Raw genomic sequence first — 19965 nt, forward strand, 5'->3', positions numbered from 1 at the left:
GAGCTGCAGCATTTTAGTACCAGATATATCACCACTCATATGATACATGTACATATGCATCCATATGCCTGTCTATAATGTGCTAGATGTGCATTAAGATGTATATGCAATACACCTGATTTTTCTGAGCTGGTTAGGGCACAGCTCACTGCCAGGACTATCAATACAGACAATTGCACCTTAACCTGAAGTCAATTTATTATTAGTTTTTACTCTCCTCAGGGAAAGATTAGAATTGAAGTGGCAGCGAAAAAATCTTTTTCCTTCCTTATAAAGGAAGATCAATCCAGATCTTTTTTAAATTAGTAGAATAAATACAGCATGTATATAACATTTCATATATCTAAGTATCAAATCCATCAAGCAGCATTCAAAAATTTATTGGAATCCTCTTGAGAAAGGATGAGGTTTGACACTTTTAAGTTTGTCTGGTTTTGTCTTTGACAAAAGATATCAACAGCAATTGAAGTATTCAAACTTTACACAGAAGGTGCACCTATGTGGCAGTTTCTATAGGATTTACAGAAGTTGAGCCCTCTTTGAAATCAATGGAGCTGGGTTTTGTAGGCTTCTGATACCACAGAAAGTGCAACTGGAGGGTAACTAGGATGAGCAGAGCTGGTTTTCAGGAGTCTGCCTTCCCCCAGACGTTGGCTCTGTGCTGGAGAACACGCTGGTCAAACCCTGCGTGAGGTGGCCAAGATGATCCCTTGTGGACAGCTAACGAAGAGAACGGGATGCTCATGAATGCAGCAGCTGTCTGCTGGGAGAGGCACCCCGTTTAATGGGAAATTAAAAAAAAAAAAAAACCACAATAGAAAAATCAACCTCATCTGCCAAAACTAATGCTAGTTGTGTCCTTGTAAGCTACGGGTCAAGGAAACTGGGTTTTATGAAAAAACGCCCGGGGAAGATGTTTTCTACTTTGCCCTTTAATGACCACAAATTTCTGCTTGTGTTTGAAGGGCAGAAACTTTAGGAAAAATCCCTAAGGACTGCAGCCTGGCCAGGAACACAATTCCCCGTCAATCTCAGTCCCGCCGGGCACGATAAGGGATCTCCCGGTGAGCGCCGTCCCGGGTGGAGCAGGAACCAGGCACTGGAATGCGCTCGATGATTCCAAAAGGAGTCACCTCGGGAAAACCCTCCAATCCTCCAAGGCTGCACTAGCCTGCAACGCTTTACACGGCCAGGGAGATGCCAGGGGAGAGACTGGGGCTGAGGAAATTTAATAATTTGTGTTTTAAACAGGGTTTTGTCAAGCCCCTTCGTGAAACTCGCGGCCTGTCCTGGCCCTTGGACCCAAAACCAGGGAACCGGGATCACCTGCCCAGCCTACAACCGAGCACTGGGGGATGAACTGAGTGATGCAGGGGAGCCACCCCGCTCCCGGCACGGCCACCAGCGGCCCCATCGCTTCTCTGCCACGTCAAAAACAAGGTAAAGAATTAGTTTTAAACCCGCACCCCGTGAGGGCCGAGGCGCCACGGCCGCCCCCGGCACCCCCCGCGTGGCGGGGCCGCGGCGCCGCCTGCTGCTCCCCCTAGCGGCCGCCCGCGCGCCGAGCTCCGTCCGCGGCCGCTCCGCCACAGCGCAGCGCCCGCTCCGCACCGCGCTCCGCTCCCGGCCCCGCCGGGACTGCTGCCGGGACCGCCTCCCTTCTTCTGCGCGCCTCTCTGTAGGTAAGCGCGGGGTAACCGCTTCTTCTCCTCCGCGGGACTTGCGCGGGTCGGGGGGCGCGGAGAAGGAGGAGGATGCGGAGGGAAGTTTGGGCGCGCTCCCCACACCACCGCCCGGAGTGCGGGCACGGCGCTGCGGCGGGGAGAGCCCGCCCGCCCTCCCTGCCGGCGGGGTGCGCGGCGCGCAGGAGCGCAGAGGGCTCAGCCCGCACATCTGGAGCGCACCCGGGGGTTCCCCGAGCCGGGCGTGCGGTGCCGGCGCTGCCCCGGCCCCCGGAGAAGGAGGCAGCGCAAAGCCGCGCTGCGCGGGGGCGGGAAGCGGCGCGGGGGACCCGCAGAGCAGCGCCCGCGCCCCGCGGCGCTGGGACCCCGGCCGCGCGTTCTAACGCGGATGGTTTGGGGTGATCCTGCGCGTACCCCGCATCGCTCCCACGGCTGAGGAACTTCCCCCTCCCTCCATCCCTTCTTGCTGCATCTATTTAAAAAAAAAAAAAAAAAAAAAACCAAATCTTCTTGCTGCATCTATTAAAAAAAAAAAAAAAATCGAGGCGATGCGTTCGCGCCCCTGCGCAGCGCTGTCCCCCGCACCACAAAGTCTGCGGGCGAGAAGATGGGCAACAAAATGGTTGCACAGAAAGAATGCAACAGGCCCAAATTCCCGCCCCGACGCCCCACTTTCTTTGGGAAGAAGGGCTGGCTGCTAATCCTCCTGCCATTCCGTAGGTCCTCGCCTAGTTCTAATCAACTTTTCAGCTGTTTTCAGTGTATTAAGTGTTTGTGTGCCCTCGTACAGGCTAATTAATTTATAAATGGCTTGCAAATAAATAATTCACTATGGTGCACACCTCATCTCTACGTGATTCTGAGCTCAAAAATCGTTTCACGACTGCTGGATGTGCCAAAATCTTTTTGTTTTAACCCTTTTCCTCAAATGCAATTAGGAGCTGCAACTTAGTTGATCAGGCAGAGCCCAAGTATTCCTGCATTTCCCAACGCAGTGGTCTTGCTTCCCAGCATCTGCCATGGCTCACAGCAAGCAGGCACAGCTTTCTGATTTTGGGGTTGGTTGGCTGGTTCTTTTTTTGGATTCCTGCTTAGTTTCCAAGCTCATCCCCTTGGTGAATAAAAGCTCAGCTCTTGCACAGACAGCTGCCTTTCTGGCTCAGTCCTGCTCTTTGAGGTCGCCTCAATTTTAATCTCTCAGACCGCAAAGGGGTTTGAGCTCAACCCTGGCACATCCAGGCAAAGTTGCAAGGAGTGTTGCAAACGCGAGGACGAGTGTGTGTAATTAACTAATTCATGGAATGCTGTTACCGACGGGTTATTAATTCGGGCTGAAGGCAAGTCGCTTCCCTTCTGCAAGGGATCAGTTCTGGTCAGTTAACAGAGTACAGTGGAGTATTTTCTACACCAGATTCACACCAAAATGCAGAATTACTTTACAGTTAAATCTTACTCCTGCACATTAGCTGAATGCATGTTCACTTTGCCTGTTTGAAATAAGATTTTGCATTTCCATGTACATCTTTGAACATTTTCAGCCTCTTTGTATAAGACTTAAAAAAACCAGTTCATTATCCTGACCCCAATTTCCTTGTCTAAAATATACTGCCCAGAAAGATAGAAGCATCAGTTATGCTCCCCATCTATTGCCTGGGGATATGGCATCTTAATGAACATTTCTTTGAATTAGACTGAAAAATGCACTTGTCAATTCAAGTGTATAAAGAAAATAATTATTTGCTATTAAACAGAAAGATCAGTCTGTGTTTTCCTTGTCAATATATGCCACGCATTAGGTCATACTCAAGAGCTTTCAGTGCCCTTCCCTCCCTCAAAAGAAAACCCACCTTCAAGTTTGCTTTAATTTATTCCAAACCCATACAATACAGCCCTGTTTAAGATAGGGTTTCAAATATTTCATAAACAAAAGGTATACCTGGGTTTACAGAAAGCCAATTATCTTGAAATACACTGGGTTTATTCTAATCCTACTTCATGCTGCTATCAAGCTTTTTTATTTTTCCATCCACATTTAATCACTTCTAAAAGCTGTATTTTTTCCTGTCTTCTGTGCTCCTCCTGTATACCAGAAACAGTGACAGCCCTTGGAATATATTTTAAATGCTATTTCTCTTTTTTTTTTCCTTTTTGTACACTTATACCATTTTAACTGGAGACCAACCAGATAAATACTGCAAGTAATCAGCATGGGAAATTCTGTAAACTCTCTAGAAGAGTGATTAATTTTATTTTTTTATAACTCCCTCCTTTGCAAGCTGCCTCTGTTTTTCTCAACAGGAGACTTTGTTGTAATTAAAGCAGAGAAGACTGGACAGCAGCAAAAAACATCTGACTTGTGGCTCTTAAAAGCACAGGTTTTGTAGCATGTACCACCCCCCAGTGGGCAAAAAACTCTGTAGTAAACTCGCAGAGAGCTTTGATCTCCAGAAATAAAGTGGATACATTTTACAGGAAGAACGAAATAAAGATGAGTTTCTGGGTTGGGGTTTTTGGTGTTTGTTTTGGTTTGGGTTTTTTTTTTTCCTCTGTCACCAGTAGCTAAAAGTTGTCTGATATTGTGTAAGGCAGTGGTGACTAATCAAAGCAATTGCTGGAGTTTGCAAACTTTGCAGTTGCAGTTATTTGAAGTGGCTGCAGTTGGGAGATGGCCATCTTCGTCTCCTAGCAGGAAGCATGGATGCTAATGGCTAGTTAGCTCTTAAGTTTTTTCCTTAATCACTTCAAAGCGCAGGAATGCACGGAAGAATTAATATGTGATTGCTTACATTTCTTTTTAAAAGCAGCCAAATACCACTCAGGGCAGGAATCTTGAAAAGTGTTCAGTACATATCTTGTGGCGTGACTCTCTTCTGCCTTTCATGAGCTGTAAGAATTCAAACATTCTTACAGCTTCACATTTTTTTCTAATTTTTTGAGGAGCAAAGTTAGTAATCAGGAGATGAGCAAACAGCTGCTTTAAAAAGGAAAGAAACAAAACTACTGAAACTTTATCTAGTGTTCAAGTAATGTTTTTACATGTCGGGAATTTTGTGCCAGAAACTCCCTATCAGGTATAATTCTACCTAAACTTGTCAAGAGGGGAAAACCAGATTTTTTTCCCCTTGAAACAATGGCAGCATTTGTTCTCTATTCTTTTATTTAATGCCCAGACAAGTTACCTCAGCAGCAGCTCTCAGAAAGAAAACCTAGAAGCCATAATTGGCTAAACTCAAAAGAGAACTAAAACACAAACCAAAAATCCATTGCAAAAGACCCCCCCACAAAGTGTTTTATTAACGTGCAACCTTTCCTGCAGCAGAGTAGTCAAAACAAGAGAGTGAGAAGGAATAAAGTAATACTCTGGGTCTTTTCAACCCAGCATCTTCAAAACTAGGAAACATTTTAGAAGTAAACTTCAGAAGAGAACCACTCTTAGTTCATTTCCATCCTCTACAGCAAATACAGGTTTGGCTGATCTTGGGTGTGGAGTCAAGCTTTTACTCAGAATTCATTTCTAAGTCAGATTTACTTGCATTTGAGGGAAGATCACATAAAAATTTGCATTTTTTAGGACACTTGAGTTAGACTTAATAAGACACAAGCAGTATTATTCCTACTGCTCAAGAAGTGCGAGCAAGTTTTCTGCAAGTGAATGAAATCTCCAACAAAAAACAGTAACAAATTTCACTAACAGGCAGTGCTACAGTCTGACTGAAGGGCTCACTCTCACTTTAACAAACTCCTTTGCATTTTTTACCCCTTGGAGAGACAGCTAGAGGACCTTCTGCTTGCCTAGCGCCAAACAAAAGGCTGGGGCACCTTCCTGAAATCCGATGATCGTGGAAATTGCAGCTCCTAGACAGGGTGCTTAGAAAGCATTTTGCTGTCACTATCAACTAACCCTGAGTAATACACTTAAAGAAAACAAAGTGTGGACATTGTTTTAAGTGTAGATTAGCACTGTGGAACTTCTTTAAAAAAGAAAAAAAGTTGGTGAAGCTGTTTAAGCTGCAGCATGACTTTTGTAAGCATAACTGACATTATAAGCAGTAGATGGACTTCACAAGTATTTTAAGAAATAAGCATATTTTGTGTTTCTGGTATGTTTCAGATTCTAAACAAATACAGAGCTAATTCTGGAATAGAAGTACCCTGGTTAAGCAAATTGGCTTATCAAGTATGTATATTCTAGTGGTGGCTTTGAATAATAGCTTTGTCTTTTACAACCTAAAAATACCTAGTCGTTTCCCTTTCCTCTGTTGCTTTGATGTTAAGAAAGAAGCCACTGAGCTACCAGAGTTACTGCTGGAGAACACAGAGCTAGATTAGAAATTCAAATAAGCATTGTGTGACCTCAAGTGAGGCAGGTCTTGATTTTATTCACATTTTATATTAGCTTGGAAAGAAATCTTTGACACTGTTTTTAGAAAGAATCCAAACTTTTCAAATATACCAAAACTATTTATTTTGTTAAACCATTGGCTGCGAGTGCAGCTGGACTCCATACTTCAGGGTAAATACAATGTTCTTATTAACTTTTTTTAAAATAGCTCAACTTATGTTGAACATTTTAAAATTGCATGTCCCCTTAGCTGTACCACAGCAGTAAGTCCACATGCAAGGTCCACACGTTCCTGGTATCTCTAGTAATTCACTAGCTTACACAGTCCCAGGAAAATTAATTTAACCACGTGGTTCAGAAAAGTTCAGGAAAACATTCAACTTGGAATAAAGAGCAAAAAGGCTGCTGTTCAGTTTTTCCAATGTTACTTTTGTTACCAAAAAACAAGGACTGATTTTTGTATTTAAAAATTATTAGCACAGTTTGTAAAATCTGGTCTGCTCAAAAATAATGGCTTCTTTCAAAACCGTGTGTCCATGAAGCCTCCCAGTCTGATGCTGCAGAAACCTGGACACAGTGTCTGTACCAGTGGGGGTCACTTTTCTTTTCATCCTGCCGGATCAGCTATAATGACTTGGTGTCAGGGAATATTTAGAGACAGCTCAAGAAGGGGAAAGTTGGAGCATGGCAGCACGATTCCCTTCTTCTCTGTAGACAGATCACTGGAGCCTTTGATATGCAAAAACATTGTTTTCAGCTATAGCTTGAGATATAAAAGGGAAGTGCAAGATATCAAACAATCAAGACCTGAAGAAAACTATTCTAAGTTTAGAAAAGGGAGTGGGGGGTATAGTCTTAATCCACATTTTTGAAACAGTGTCGTCTTCTCCAAAGAGACCTTTTCTTTTTCTTGCTCTTGTTTTCATGTAATTTTGAGAGAGAGGATAAAAAAAATTCCAGGAGCTTAATGAGCTTTAGTGCTTTCATTTTAATCCTACACATTACTGCTATTATAATAGTGGCAATAAATGAAGAGATGACTATCAAATGAAGCACAGAGGAAACAGTTTATGTGCTAGAAAGGTAAAATAAATGAACTTGCTGTGTGCATGTATCTATGTAATGTATGCATACTAGAGCCAACGTTTTGCTTAATACTAACAAGTTTTTTACAGCTCAGAGTTCTAAAGAAAATTTATGATTTTAAGTACTTAAAAGTTATTGTAGCCTTCAAAGGCCTATTAAAGGAATTTATATTCCTATTTCACCATACCCTTCCAGAAAATACTTTCTATCACGACTTCACATTAGTTCCTAAGAACTAATTTTTTTCCTACAGCTGTTAAGTCATTCTGTATTTCAAAGTTTTAGGAATAGGGCCTGGGCTTCTTTCCCCAAACACTTGAGTAATACAGAGCAGGAAAACTAGACACTAGAAGAATACAGAGCTTTTTTGTTCCATTTCATAATGATTATATAATTTACCCAAATTACATAAGTTACTACTAAACATGCATTCCCTTCTATTCTGAAATATGGCCACATAGATTGTGTTTTTGCCCTAAATAAAGTATACATAAAAATAGTTATTTATGCCACCGTGGGGGTCTCTCATTTTGAGTTTTTTTTTTTTCCATTGGACAACTGCTGAAAACAAGATGCTGAAAACAAAGCTCAGAGGAGCATGAAAGCAGCAGCAGGAGAGAACAGTCTTTTCCACTCCCTCACTAGTAGTCACACCATCTCTCAAATGGGGGGCTTTGGGTTTTTTTTTTTTTAATGGTTAACATTTTTCTGTGAAAAAGAGCAGCAGAATTTTTATTTATTTAAATATATCACTGCATATTCTGTGTTGCTGTAAGGAATATGACTGGTCTGTTTCATAACAGACCTGCAACAAATTGCAAAAGACAGTTTTAAAACAGAGAGTGCTTGTGTTTAGGTCAAGTATTTTACAGAGGAGCAGAAGATGCTCTAGTTTTGCTCCCAGGAAGGCAGCTAGGCAATCATTACTCAGCACACTGTTCCTGCCAAGTATTTTGGTTCCAAGGATTGTGCTCAGTCCCTTGGACAAACGTGATGTCACAAAAGGGAAAAGCAAGTACACGTTGAGGATTTTTTTCATTTCATATTTAACCACTTTTATTTCAGACATGCTGCCTACAAACTCGCTGGGGGCCTTGGTGTCTCACTGGATACTTTATGCAGTAGTGATACAAAGTAGCCCAAGTTAAAAATGCTGTTTAGAAAAAAATTAGCATTCTGTAAGAAATACAAATGAAAGAAATAACAGTTTTCTTCTTTTTAGAAATTTTACAGACTAAACCCACCTATGTATTGCCAAAAAGCAGACACAGATGCCTGGCTGGTCCCTAGCTCAGAATCAACATGCTGCGAGTGGGAAATATATTCATACAATACTTTGGCAGAAATGCTTTCCCTTTCATACAGTAGCTAGTGAAGAGTAAGTAGCTCCTTTTACACTTAAAACCAAGGAGAATATCATCTATTTACCAGGAACACAAAGCAAGCAACCATTTTGGCCTCCTCCAAGGAGGTAGCACTGGCATTTGACATCAGATGAAAAACATAATTTACAAATATTTTATTACTCTCTGCCTTTAATTTTCTACTGAAACAAGGGAAAATACAGTTCCAGCAAAACTGCAGTAACATGAAACTACACAGCAAAAGATTTTTTGAAAGAGCTTTGTTGATTTTACTGAAATACCAATGCCTTGGGGAAACAAGGTGTGCTACTCATGTACAGGGGATGCAGCCCTTAAAACTAGTATGCACCAGTTGTTATTAATTCAATTTTTTTTTTGTTTTTACTTTTGCAGGACATTAGGAGTTCGAGGAAAGCTTTCAAAGGGCAGTTTTCTGGGAAGGAAATCATATTTTTGTGGGGGTTTTTTATAATGAAGAAAACCATCTGAATTGCCTGATGTTTCTGTGGTAAAGTAACTTGCATTCTTGCAGCACAGGAGGAATTCTTTCCTGCATTACAAATTTGGAAGAAGCGTTAAAAAGTGAGAGTTGGAAAATGGTTCTCTGAAAAAGGTGTGGATGTATCAGGATGTAGCTACTGTACAAAGGTCATACTTGGATAATTCTGGATAGGAAAGAGCATCCCTTTCCTGACCTCCTGAAGAGGCTGCAATCCTTCGAGCCTCAGCAATGAATGGTTTCTATCACGCGGCACTAAAGTTCCCTCCTCTGACTACGACGCTGCACAGAAGAGTTTGTAAGAGTTACAAAGAAAGTAATTCCTGCTAAAGGCATTAAACCAAACAAAAGAGGCTCTTCATTCACAGACTTTACATGAGGACTAAAATAGAAGGAAGCTGAAGCTTTTCTGCGCTGGGGCCTGGTGTGCTTATGTACCATGATAAATCTTGGTTGGAATGCTCATTGAGTATCGTGCCAGGAGCCAGGAAACACACACCACCAGCGAGGACCATCTGAGTAAACACCATCGAGAGAAAACTGCTTCATGGAGTAAACCGTAAGAGTGACTGGGCAGAAAGACATCCCTTCACTGGATATCCTCAAGCACAAAATTTACTCATACCTTTAAATACGGTAGGATCAATATAAATTTATTTTCCTTTTCACGCCTCTGAGAATAAAGTTCAATTAATATATGAACCCATAAGAGAAAAGGTCATGACACCGCTTAATGCATAGGTCATCTTGCAGGAGTTCTCACAACCCTAATTACAATGGTAATTGAATTATGTTGTCTTAAAAGCTATAAAAATGCTAATTACCTGAGCTCAGTGTACAAACACACTACTAATGCAAAGTACAATCTCAGTCTCAAGAGTTAATTTCTACTATGCTAGTAATAAGATGAGAAAATGTGGTTAAACCTGCCAAATAGACTCTTATGAGTGTGCTACTTAATAAGACGACTTTTGAGAATGACAAATATTTAAACATGAAATTAAGCATGTAATGAAATATTTCATCCAGTGAACTAGAAAGCCATAGCTCTACCAGTTACCTCCCAGTTGTAACATTCACCTTTCTGAGCAGTCACTTAAGCTTGAAAAGCAAGCAAAATAGTGCACAGTGTTTGTAAGTTACACACTGTGAAGTTGAGCACTGGGAAAGACTTGGGAAAATGTCTTCACTGGCCCTCACTCTTTTGTCTGCATTTTATGCTTTGCTTTTGGGGCTTTTTTTGAACTTCTGAAATAGCTACCACGAGACTTGTGGGTTTGGTAAGGGTTTTATAGTTCACTTAAGGGCTCCTGAGGAAGTTAGCTGGCTTAGGAATTACTTCTTATCTTTCAGATATAGAATGATTTACTTGAACTCTGGTGTGACTTCAGTTCTGTTCTTATCTGGTATCTGTGAACAAAGATTGTCGGTACACATGAAATGGGAAGGAATCCTTAGAAAGAGTCTTGTTGCTTAAGCAAAATAATTCACAGATCAGGCATACTTGATTATATTATTTTCAATCACTATGCAGAATAACCTATTTAGTTAATTGAATTAGTACAAGTAGTAGAATTACTGATGTAAGGAAAAGAGAGTAAAATGCATCTACGCACTTGAATTTTGGTTTAATGTGTGTTTCAGATGTCTTCTGTAATGTTGATTTTTTTATTGTGGTTTCTTCACTGATGATCTGGATAATTTTGTTTGTTTGGTTTTTTTAGATTGTTGAAGATCAGAACTGTATAGAAATCTCATCATTCCTGACCATGATTAGTGTTACCTGGAGCATCTTCCTAGTTTGGACTAAAATAGGGCTGTTACTTGACATGGCACCTTATTCTGTTAGTGCCAAACCATGCCCTTCAGTATGTCGCTGTGATGTGGGTTTCATATATTGTAATGATCGCGATTTGACGTCTATTCCTACAGGAATCCCAGAGGATGCAACTACCCTCTTCCTTCAGAACAATCAAATAAATAATGCTGGGATTCCTTCAGAACTGAAGAACTTGCTTAGGGTGGAAAGAATATATTTATACCGCAACAGCCTAGATGAATTCCCCACTAACCTCCCTAAGTACATTAAGGAACTGCATTTGCAGGAGAACAATATAAGGACCATTACTTATGATTCACTTTCAAAAATTCCTTATCTGGAAGAACTGCATTTGGATGATAATTCTGTTTCTGCCGTTAGCATCGAGGATGGAGCTTTCCGGGACAACATCTATCTCAGACTTCTTTTTCTCTCTCGAAATCACCTTAGCACCATTCCCTGGGGTTTGCCTAAAACCATAGAAGAGCTACGCTTGGATGATAATCGTATTTCCACAATTTCTGAGCTGTCCCTTCAAGACCTTACAAATCTAAAACGCCTTGTTTTAGATGGAAATCTTCTAAATAATCATGGATTAGGAGACAAAGTCTTCATTAATCTAGTCAATCTTACAGAATTGTCATTGGTCCGCAATTCACTCACAGCTGCACCAGTGAATTTGCCGGGAACAAACCTAAGAAAGCTTTATCTCCAAGAAAACCACATCAACCGTGTGCCACCCAATGCTTTCTCTTACTTACGGCAGTTGTATCGACTAGATATGTCCAATAACAATCTCAGCAATTTACCTCAGGGTGTCTTTGATGATCTGGACAACATCACTCAACTTTTTCTTCGCAACAACCCTTGGCACTGCGGGTGCAAAATGAAATGGGTACGTGACTGGTTACAGTCACTGCCTTTAAAAGTGAACGTACGTGGACTGATGTGTCAGGCACCGGAAAAAGTACGTGGAATGGCTATCAAAGACCTCAGTGCAGAACTGTTTGACTGTAAGGACGATAGCGTGATAAGCACCATCCAAATCACTACTGCAGTACCAAACACGTTATACCCAGCCCAGGGACACTGGCCCATTTCTGTGACCAAACAACCAGACGTCAAGACTCCCAACCTAAATAAAAACTACAGAACCACAGCAAGCCCGGTACGCAAAATCATTACAATATTTGTGAAATCCGTAAGCACGGAGACTATTCACATCTCCTGGAAAGTTGCACTACCAATGACTGCTTTGAGACTGAGCTGGCTCAAGATGGGTCACAGCCCTGCCTTTGGATCTATAACTGAAACTATAGTTACAGGCGACAGAAACGACTATTTGCTCACGGCTCTCGAACCAGAGTCACCATACCGTGTGTGCATGGTTCCCATGGAAACCAGCAACATCTATCTCTCCGACGAAACGCCCGAATGCATCGAGACCGAGACGGCGCCTCTTAAGATGTACAACCCTACCACCACCCTCAACCGGGAGCAGGAGAAAGAACCTTACAAAAACTCCAGCTTGCCCTTGGCCGCCATCATCGGCGGCGTGGTGGCGCTGGTGGCCATAGGGCTGCTGGCCCTGGTCTGCTGGTACGTGCACAGAAACGGGTCCCTGTTCTCCCGGAACTGCACCTACAGCAAGGGACGCCGGAGAAAAGATGACTATGCCGAAGCAGGAACCAAGAAGGATAACTCCATCTTGGAAATCAGGGAGACTTCTTTCCAGATGATACCAATAACCAGTGACCAAGTGTCCAAGGAGGAATTTGTAATACACACCATTTTCCCACCTAATGGCATGAATCTGTACAAGAACAGCCACAGTGAAAGCAGTAGTAACAGGAGCTACAGAGACAGTGGTATTCCAGATTCAGATCATTCACACTCATGATACTGAGGGACGTGAAAGACTGGTTTGGGTTTTGTTGGGCTTTTTGGGTTTGTTTTGTTTTTTAAAGAAAACAAGAAAAGACTGACTTAACAGTTGCTGTTCTACTGCAAAACACTGGATTAAAAGACTGACAAAGCAATGTACTGTACATTTGCCATATAATTTATATTTAAGAACTTTTTATTAAAAGTTTCAAATTTCAGGCTACTGCTGCGATTAATGTAGTGGGGATACCTGACCACAATTCTATATTTTAGTATTTTTTAGTAATTTGTACTGTATTTTCCTTGCTAATATTGAAGTTACAGACCATTTAACTTTTGTGTTCTACTGAGTAAGATGACTTGTTGACTGTGAAAGTGAATTTTCTTGCCGTGTTGAGCAGTCAGAACATTCATCTGAGATCCTTGTAAGTGTAAGCACAGGTCATTTTTCACTTTGGTATCAATAAAATAATGTCGAACCTGGCAAGTCAGGAAGATCAAAAAGTGGTTACAAAAACTCACAGAACTTCCAGTGTTGGTCTATTAAATCTGTAAACCACAACAATATTCAATAAACAAAAATGTGTGTAGTAATGGGCAATATCAGCTGTCTGGATATATCCATTCAACAGTAGTGAAATCCAGTTTAAATGAGAATAATCAAATTGATGATATGCATGAGACTGAAGCTTTTGGCAAGCATTAAAAAAAAACCTGTAATCCCTAGAGGAAAACATAATCAAATTCCTAACAAAGAAATTCAAAATAAAGTGGTAGGCTCTACAAACCAAGGGGGTAGATACAGTTCAGGAATAGTCTTTTTGTTATCAGAATCAGTGGTCTGTATATTACAGACAAAATAGTGAGGGATGCTCACAGGCATTTGGGAGACAAAGGCAGGAAGACAGAGACAACACTTTGAAACTGCTTTGAAAAGAGAAAGGGCTGAAAGTGCAGTTTCACAAGAAAAGAGAGCAGGACAAAACCCAAGGCAATAAAAGCAAGGTCTCAAAAACTGTGGTCCCAAAGGTGAGCAGACAAATGGAGAATGCAGCTATCTGAAGCATATATGAGTCTGTGTTCAGTATAATGCTGTTACAGTCAGGAATACTGCCCATTACTGTCACAGTTATTCAGAATTTCCTTGGAAAATCTGTAAGGTAACATGTTTCTTTCTGCCTTCCTGCTGAACTACAAGCTATTTCATGTTTAAACCCCAAGCCACTCTTTGTTGCAATAATCATTCTGTTCAACTAAAAACCAAAGTGCTTTGTACGCCCTTTGGCCAGTCTTGTGTGTGCCTTGATCCAACACTACATGTATCAAGCTTTTAAAAACTAAGAAAAAAGGAAATAATAAAATACCCACCTTTTCATATGTAACTTAACTATGAAAAATACTGGTCTTATTCATGAATGAAGTTGAAAAACTACTTCAAAAGTATGCTGCACCTCTGCAGTGCTCTGATAAGAAACCCACTTGGAAGCTACTACTTCTCAGGTCATGAGCTTCACCTCTCTCTGTGTTCAGGTTAACAGTATTACCCTTGCAGGTTTTCTTCTTTTCTCTTGGAAAAAAAGTTTTCACAACAGCAAACAGTGTGAGCAATGAAAGGGAGGGAAGGCGTGGAGTTACAACCCTCTGAAGTAGAGGGGTTTTTTAAAAGAAACAGCAGATGAAAAAAATTAATATTTCAGACAATATCTCAGACAAGAAGGAATGTATACCACATGCAGTTTAATTCTGTAAGAATTTTAGTGCTGCTTGGCCTGTCTGTTTCCCTAAGAGTGGTAAAGAATGAGAGATGAAGAAAGAGTGACCAACACTGAGACTAACAGTTTCAGTAATCAGCCTTCAAATGAATCTCCTACCAGGGATCTATCAAACTGCACAGACCCAAAATTTCCAGTGACACACATTTTTTTTCATCCTCATTTTCCAGATGTGCTTAGGGAAGTTCCTTTCCAAACTCCCTGTACCATGGAACTGCTGAGACACCACTTTCAGAAATGTCTCCTGCAGTTTCCTGAGCAGTGGAGGCATGCAGCACTGTGCTTCCTTACTGACCTTGTACAAACCATGTCTCCTTTGCATGGAGCACTGAATGGATCCCTGGAAAGGGGAGTGTAACACTCAGCTCAGTGCAATGCACCAAACAAGACTCTTTTGCTCTGTTGTCCCATCAGGTGCCAATCTAGGGAAAGGCAAGAAGGCCAAGACTGAGCATGTGAAGCCTCATGTGCAAAAAGCTTCCCAAGCAATGAGCAGGGAAGGAAAATGACACAGAGGGACTGGACAGACCCGTTCCTTGTCTACACTCACACAGGGGCATCCCTGATATCTGAGCCCATGAAATGGCTGGGTCACTGGCAAGAGAGCCTAGTTCTTTGCCAGAAGTTCTCCAGTTACAAAATTAAACAGGTTTTGTTGGATTTTCAAGCTATTTGAAAACCTCTGTCTCAGTTGGCTCCAAATTTATGTTGTGAAAAGGGTAAAACAACACTCAGTGAGTACTTTGCCTTCTGAGGCACCTAAGCTAGAAGTGCCTGGTAATGGTATGTACCAACTCCAGTGATGCCACACAAGGTCATAAGGGTATAAAAAAGTTGGCATTTGAAGAGAAAATTGTATGACAGTCTTAAATAAAATGGCTTTTTATGTGACATTTTTGCCTGTGAGGCAGTAGGGTACAAATCCAAAGCAACTTCAGTAAATCAACCCAGTTGTTCCTACTTCACCTTTCCACCAGCAAGAGTGAAAACCTGGACAGGGCTCTGTCTTCCTCAGGCAACCAGGTCAGGCTTGCAGGAGAGCTGGTGTCCTCTTACCAAATGTGATGTCAGTGCAAAAAATGGCACACGAGTGTACAAGACCTTCCTCGGGTTCTACAGAAACCTTTACTCCACACACATGATGTTAAAATTAATTTGGCAAGTGAAAGATTGCTTTCAAACTAAACTGTGTGTTTCTTCCTTTGGCTATTTATACAAAGTTCTGTTCCTCTCCATGTCAGGCCAATCTCTTCAAGACTGTGCTTATCCTAGTGCTGCAGTTGCTGCATGCAATGCTCCCCAGCAGCATCATAAATCCCTTCAGCTAGACAGGTATATATGCAGGCAAAGCAGATTACTGCAGTAGGCACTTTATTCAACATGTTGATCAAATAACATTAAACCACATTAAATTGATCTCAATTTTCAAATTCCATGTTATTTCTGTGTACTATTCAATATTTAATTGTGGAGCAAGGGGTGGGACTTTTTTCAGTGTTGCCTAAACCCATGTGCAGAGTTCACTTGATCAGTACTCTCCATATTCAAATACTATGCTAACTATCTTTTACATTCTTTATCATTGTCCCTTTTTACATTTATATTGCTATCCTGAATTGCCCGCAGTTCTGTTTTAACCTGAAAGCTGTCTCCAAAAACACCCTGGTACTTTGGAAACAGTGTTAATTTTGTCTCATCTTGGCACCTTCCAGAACTTGAGCCAGGAGCTGGACTCAGTGATCCTGATGGGTCCTTTGAACTCAGTACATTCTATGATTCTGTGAGAAACTTGCTTCATTTATAAGCTGTTATTTCCTAGCTTTCTACCAGAGCCTGATGTGCAGCAACTGTTGGGGTTTTTTGATTGTTTTTTTTTTCTTCTGGCTTTAACAAAGTACCAAATTCAAAGTATTATGGTCTTGGAACACAATTTCCATCTCTCCTGCTAATGCACTAGTGAGCATGCAAGCTATCTTGTGCCAATGCTGTACATATTGAATGTAGAGCAGCAAATGCAATAAAGCAAGAGCAAAAGTAATAAAGGCTTACTCGCTATTAAAATAATTTACTGATGACATAATGCACTAAAGCATATATACAGACTTCCCTGCTAAGAGGATAAAATTTTGTACATTCACCTGCAGCTAAAGTTGGTTAAGATCTTCAGAAGTGAGCTGGCAGATGCCATCTGCATCAATTTATCCAAACCACACTTGTTTGAGATAGTTTTGGACAGAACCATAATTTACATGGGTACTCTCCACTTTCAAAATGCCTTAACCTTACTTCCAAATCCATATATGGTTTCAGCATCACCTAGGGACTGATCTTTGTTTAATTAACTGTTTCTTTACTGATACCAGAACAGGCAGAGCTTCAAGCCACAAGCCAGCACTTAACCATCAGTGATTTTTTTTTCAAATCATGAAGTTACTCCCTACCTAAGGAGTTTTCATCTTCCAAACTAGCCCAAAGTGGTTCCATTAGAGAGAAAAAGCTCATTGACTGAATTCAGACATCAGAATTCTACTTTTTTTTTTTCTTTGCAGATGAATTTAATTTTGGGGTGGTAGATAAGAGTCCCACCCTTGTGATGAAATTAAGCCCTTTCAAACGCTCTGAAGGTACAGCCATGGTAAAAGTATTAAATTCTGGACACAATTGCTTTAAAAGTCTTTTTCTGGTAAACATGAATGTTTGATTTAATAACTCTTTCATCAAATCATTGCCTGCTTCTCCCAAAAAATCTAGAAAAAAGCTGAACATGAATCTCAGTAAAAGGGTGGCAAAGCAGAGGCTCAAAACAAGTATCACCTTGTATTCTCAGCACAGGATATCAACTAAGATACTCAGAGCATGGTAGTCTTTAAGTGATGCCTGAAGAACATTTCTCCCCTGGGGGAAACCAAGACACTTCAAATGGGTGCTAAATAAACACTCTCTGGACTTTTGATGGTCTAGGGCAAAGGAATACAATACATATTTTGGCAACCAAGCAAATGTCCATGCATGGACATCAAAAATGCTCTGTGCCTGAAACCTGCAGGTCAGGTCTGCAGATGTGAATTTCCCAACTTCAACTGCTTTTCACAGCCCCTTTTTGTTTTCTTAGGATGAAAATTTAATGGAGTCACAGTATAAAACCCACCAAGATTAACAACATGAGCTGCAAACATCTTTTTGATATCTGTGGCTGGACCTTCTAAGCTTAGCAAGAACTCATAAATAAGTTATAAAAATAGAAGGATCTTAATAGGGCTAATTAAATAATCTGACTTGTTCAAGCTGGTTGATAGTGTTCATATAGGCTGATACTCTGTCCTGAACAGCCCTCTTAAGTCATCAAAAACAGGGAGCAGATCATAGCCAAGTGCTAGCACACGCTTCTGTCCCCTGGCTGAGCTTAAGGAATATCTATCAATAGACAGAGCTGTGGAAGGTCTAATTGTTCCAACTCGAGGGGCTGCACCATGTTCTTTAATCACTAACTGTGGGAACATCATTTACAAAAGGATGAAATTATGCACATTATGCATAATTTAATGCCCCTAATTTATGCAAAATATTTAAAAATTTATTTAGCTCAGAACTGCACATCCAATTTATGTAATACTGCTTTCCTCCAGCAGCCTTAGTCCCTGACAAATGCCTACTAGGAAACTGGCTTTCCACATGAAAACAGATGTTTTTTGTGGATGTGGGGATCAGTTTTGTTTAATATTTTTTCTGGTCTTCTTTTTTTTCTTTTTTAATTAGGAACAATAAATGATTTTACTTTAAGTTTTTAATGGGATACAAACTCAACTGGTTGATAATTTTAAATTAATACCCTCAGACACTGCAGGTGCTGGTGTGATAAAAGACGTCCCCACAAGCTGCTTTCCCATCTCACCTCACAATAATGCTTTCCAGGGTTTAACTTGAAGCCTTGCTTTTATTGCAAGGATTGCAAAAAGGCAATGAAATCTGTTTTCACCACTGTAAGATCAAAACTAGGGACTTACAAATTTTGAGATGCACACAAGCAGTTGTGTTTACATAATGCAGGTATGGCTTAGAAGCAGCATCTTTCAGGCTAGATTACACACAAGCAGCCACAGCAAATCTAAGCCTTTGTCCACCTCTGAGCCTGCTGTATTAACAAAATTTCCTAAATGACTAGACCAAGCATCAGCATCTTCAACAGGCAGTACATGAAGGCCTCCTTACCCTACATATCATCTTCAGCTACTGGTTTGTGTGTGTGGAGTTAATTTGGCTTCCTTAAGTGTTGTTTTTCCTTGGATTCAAGGAGGAAGTACAAAAGTAACCATTTTTAAAAAGGTAAACCCTTCTACCAAGGAATGCTGACAAACCAGAGGATTTAAGAAATTATGTTCTAACTGTTATTCCAGAATTACATCCCAAATACAAGCCTGTGTAAACCCCACAAACTTCCTGATGGTGTGTATAATATGCTAACCCCCTGTTTAAGCTGTTTTACAGCTGTTTTACATTTAATGGACATGAGTTATTTGCACTGCACTCCTCCTCAAACTGTTTTCATTTTCTACACAGTTTGAGCATGGACAGGTACAGAATCTGTGGTATTTTGTTTGTTTACCTGGTTTCAGTAATCTTCTCAAGAAACATTAAGACACTTATTTCCAAAGCCTGATGGAATAAATTACGGCCCACGAGGAACATGAGCTCATTAACAGAAAGAAAGCCATATACAGGGAAATGCTAACCCAGTGAGTAAATACAATTTTACAGCCTTAGCTGATAACACAGAACCTCTGCCTAATGTCTTTAAAGCAATTATTTTACCTTATGAACTCCTTAATGGCATGTAACCCACTTCATCCTCTAAAAACTTTTTCATTTCTCCCTGAAACAGAAATGGCATACAACATGCTAAAATAAAAATTAAGAAAAACACTACGGTACTGCCTGCTCTTGGAAATTTTTCTGGTTGCTGAAATTCAGCACTTTGCAGCCAAATGAAGCAGTCAGGAGAATATCACTGGGGGAGCTAAATTGCTGACCTCATGCAATTTCCTTGGATAAAGGAAAAGAAGACAGCAGTGGAACTGTGTGTAAGACCTCACCAGCTCAGCCATGGCTGTCTCAGACAGACCCTCACCTCTCCCAGTTACACACCTTGGTGCTTTTGATTACAGGAAAATTTTTAAGTACTTTTAAGGGTCAAAATGTTGAGCACCTACAGGACAACCACCATCTCTAGGCTCTTCTTTCTATTATGGTTTTTTTTTTCTTTGTTAATTAAATAAAGCTCATTGAGAGCATTTGTTCAGTAAACAGGACTGTTATGCATGTAAAACCTCTTCATTGCTAATCGCTCTTGTTGACACATAGTGGAATAGTGCTGAACCCTCTTTAAATAGTTTTCATTTAAATCCAGGGCAGGCACATCACAAATTATTTTCCCTGGAAATCTCCACTATTTCCTGAACTTACAGATACATGATGTTAAGGGTGGGGGCAACAAGGTAACAATATATTCCTAAGAAGTTA

The 19965-nt window shown here is 40.8% G+C and overlaps 2 protein-coding genes across 7 annotated transcripts in view; one reads left to right on the top strand and one right to left on the bottom strand.

The window, feature by feature from the left end:
- MACROD2 (mono-ADP ribosylhydrolase 2) overlaps positions 1–19965 on the bottom strand; it is an 852624-nt gene that overhangs the window by 740026 nt on the left and 92633 nt on the right. The gene's annotated exons all lie outside the window — the stretch shown is intronic.
- On the top strand, positions 1109–14063 carry FLRT3 (fibronectin leucine rich transmembrane protein 3). Of its 3 annotated transcripts, XM_039717135.1 has the most exons (4): positions 1615–1682; positions 5794–5859; positions 8868–9609; positions 10698–14063. In XM_039717135.1, the coding sequence occupies exon 4, from the start codon at positions 10743–10745 to the stop codon at positions 12690–12692; it is 1950 nt and encodes a 649-aa protein (XP_039573069.1). In that variant the 5' UTR covers positions 1615–1682; positions 5794–5859; positions 8868–9609; positions 10698–10742; the 3' UTR covers positions 12693–14063. The 3 variants fall into 3 exon arrangements, with proteins under 3 accessions (XP_039573070.1, XP_039573068.1, XP_039573069.1); XM_039717136.1 differs by lacking the exons at positions 1615–1682; positions 5794–5859 and adding an exon at positions 1109–1440; XM_039717134.1 differs by lacking the exon at positions 5794–5859 and having other exon boundaries at positions 1557–1682.

Source organism: Passer montanus, unplaced genomic scaffold (assembly GCF_014805655.1).
Source record: "Passer montanus isolate IOZ18808 unplaced genomic scaffold, ASM1480565v1 scaffold37, whole genome shotgun sequence".
NCBI lineage: Eukaryota > Metazoa > Chordata > Aves > Passeriformes > Passeridae > Passer > Passer montanus.

Coding starts and splice junctions, on each gene's coding strand:
- FLRT3 (XM_039717136.1), top strand. CDS start 10,743: ATGATTAGTGTTACCTGGAGCATCTTCCTAGTTTGGACTAAAATAGGG.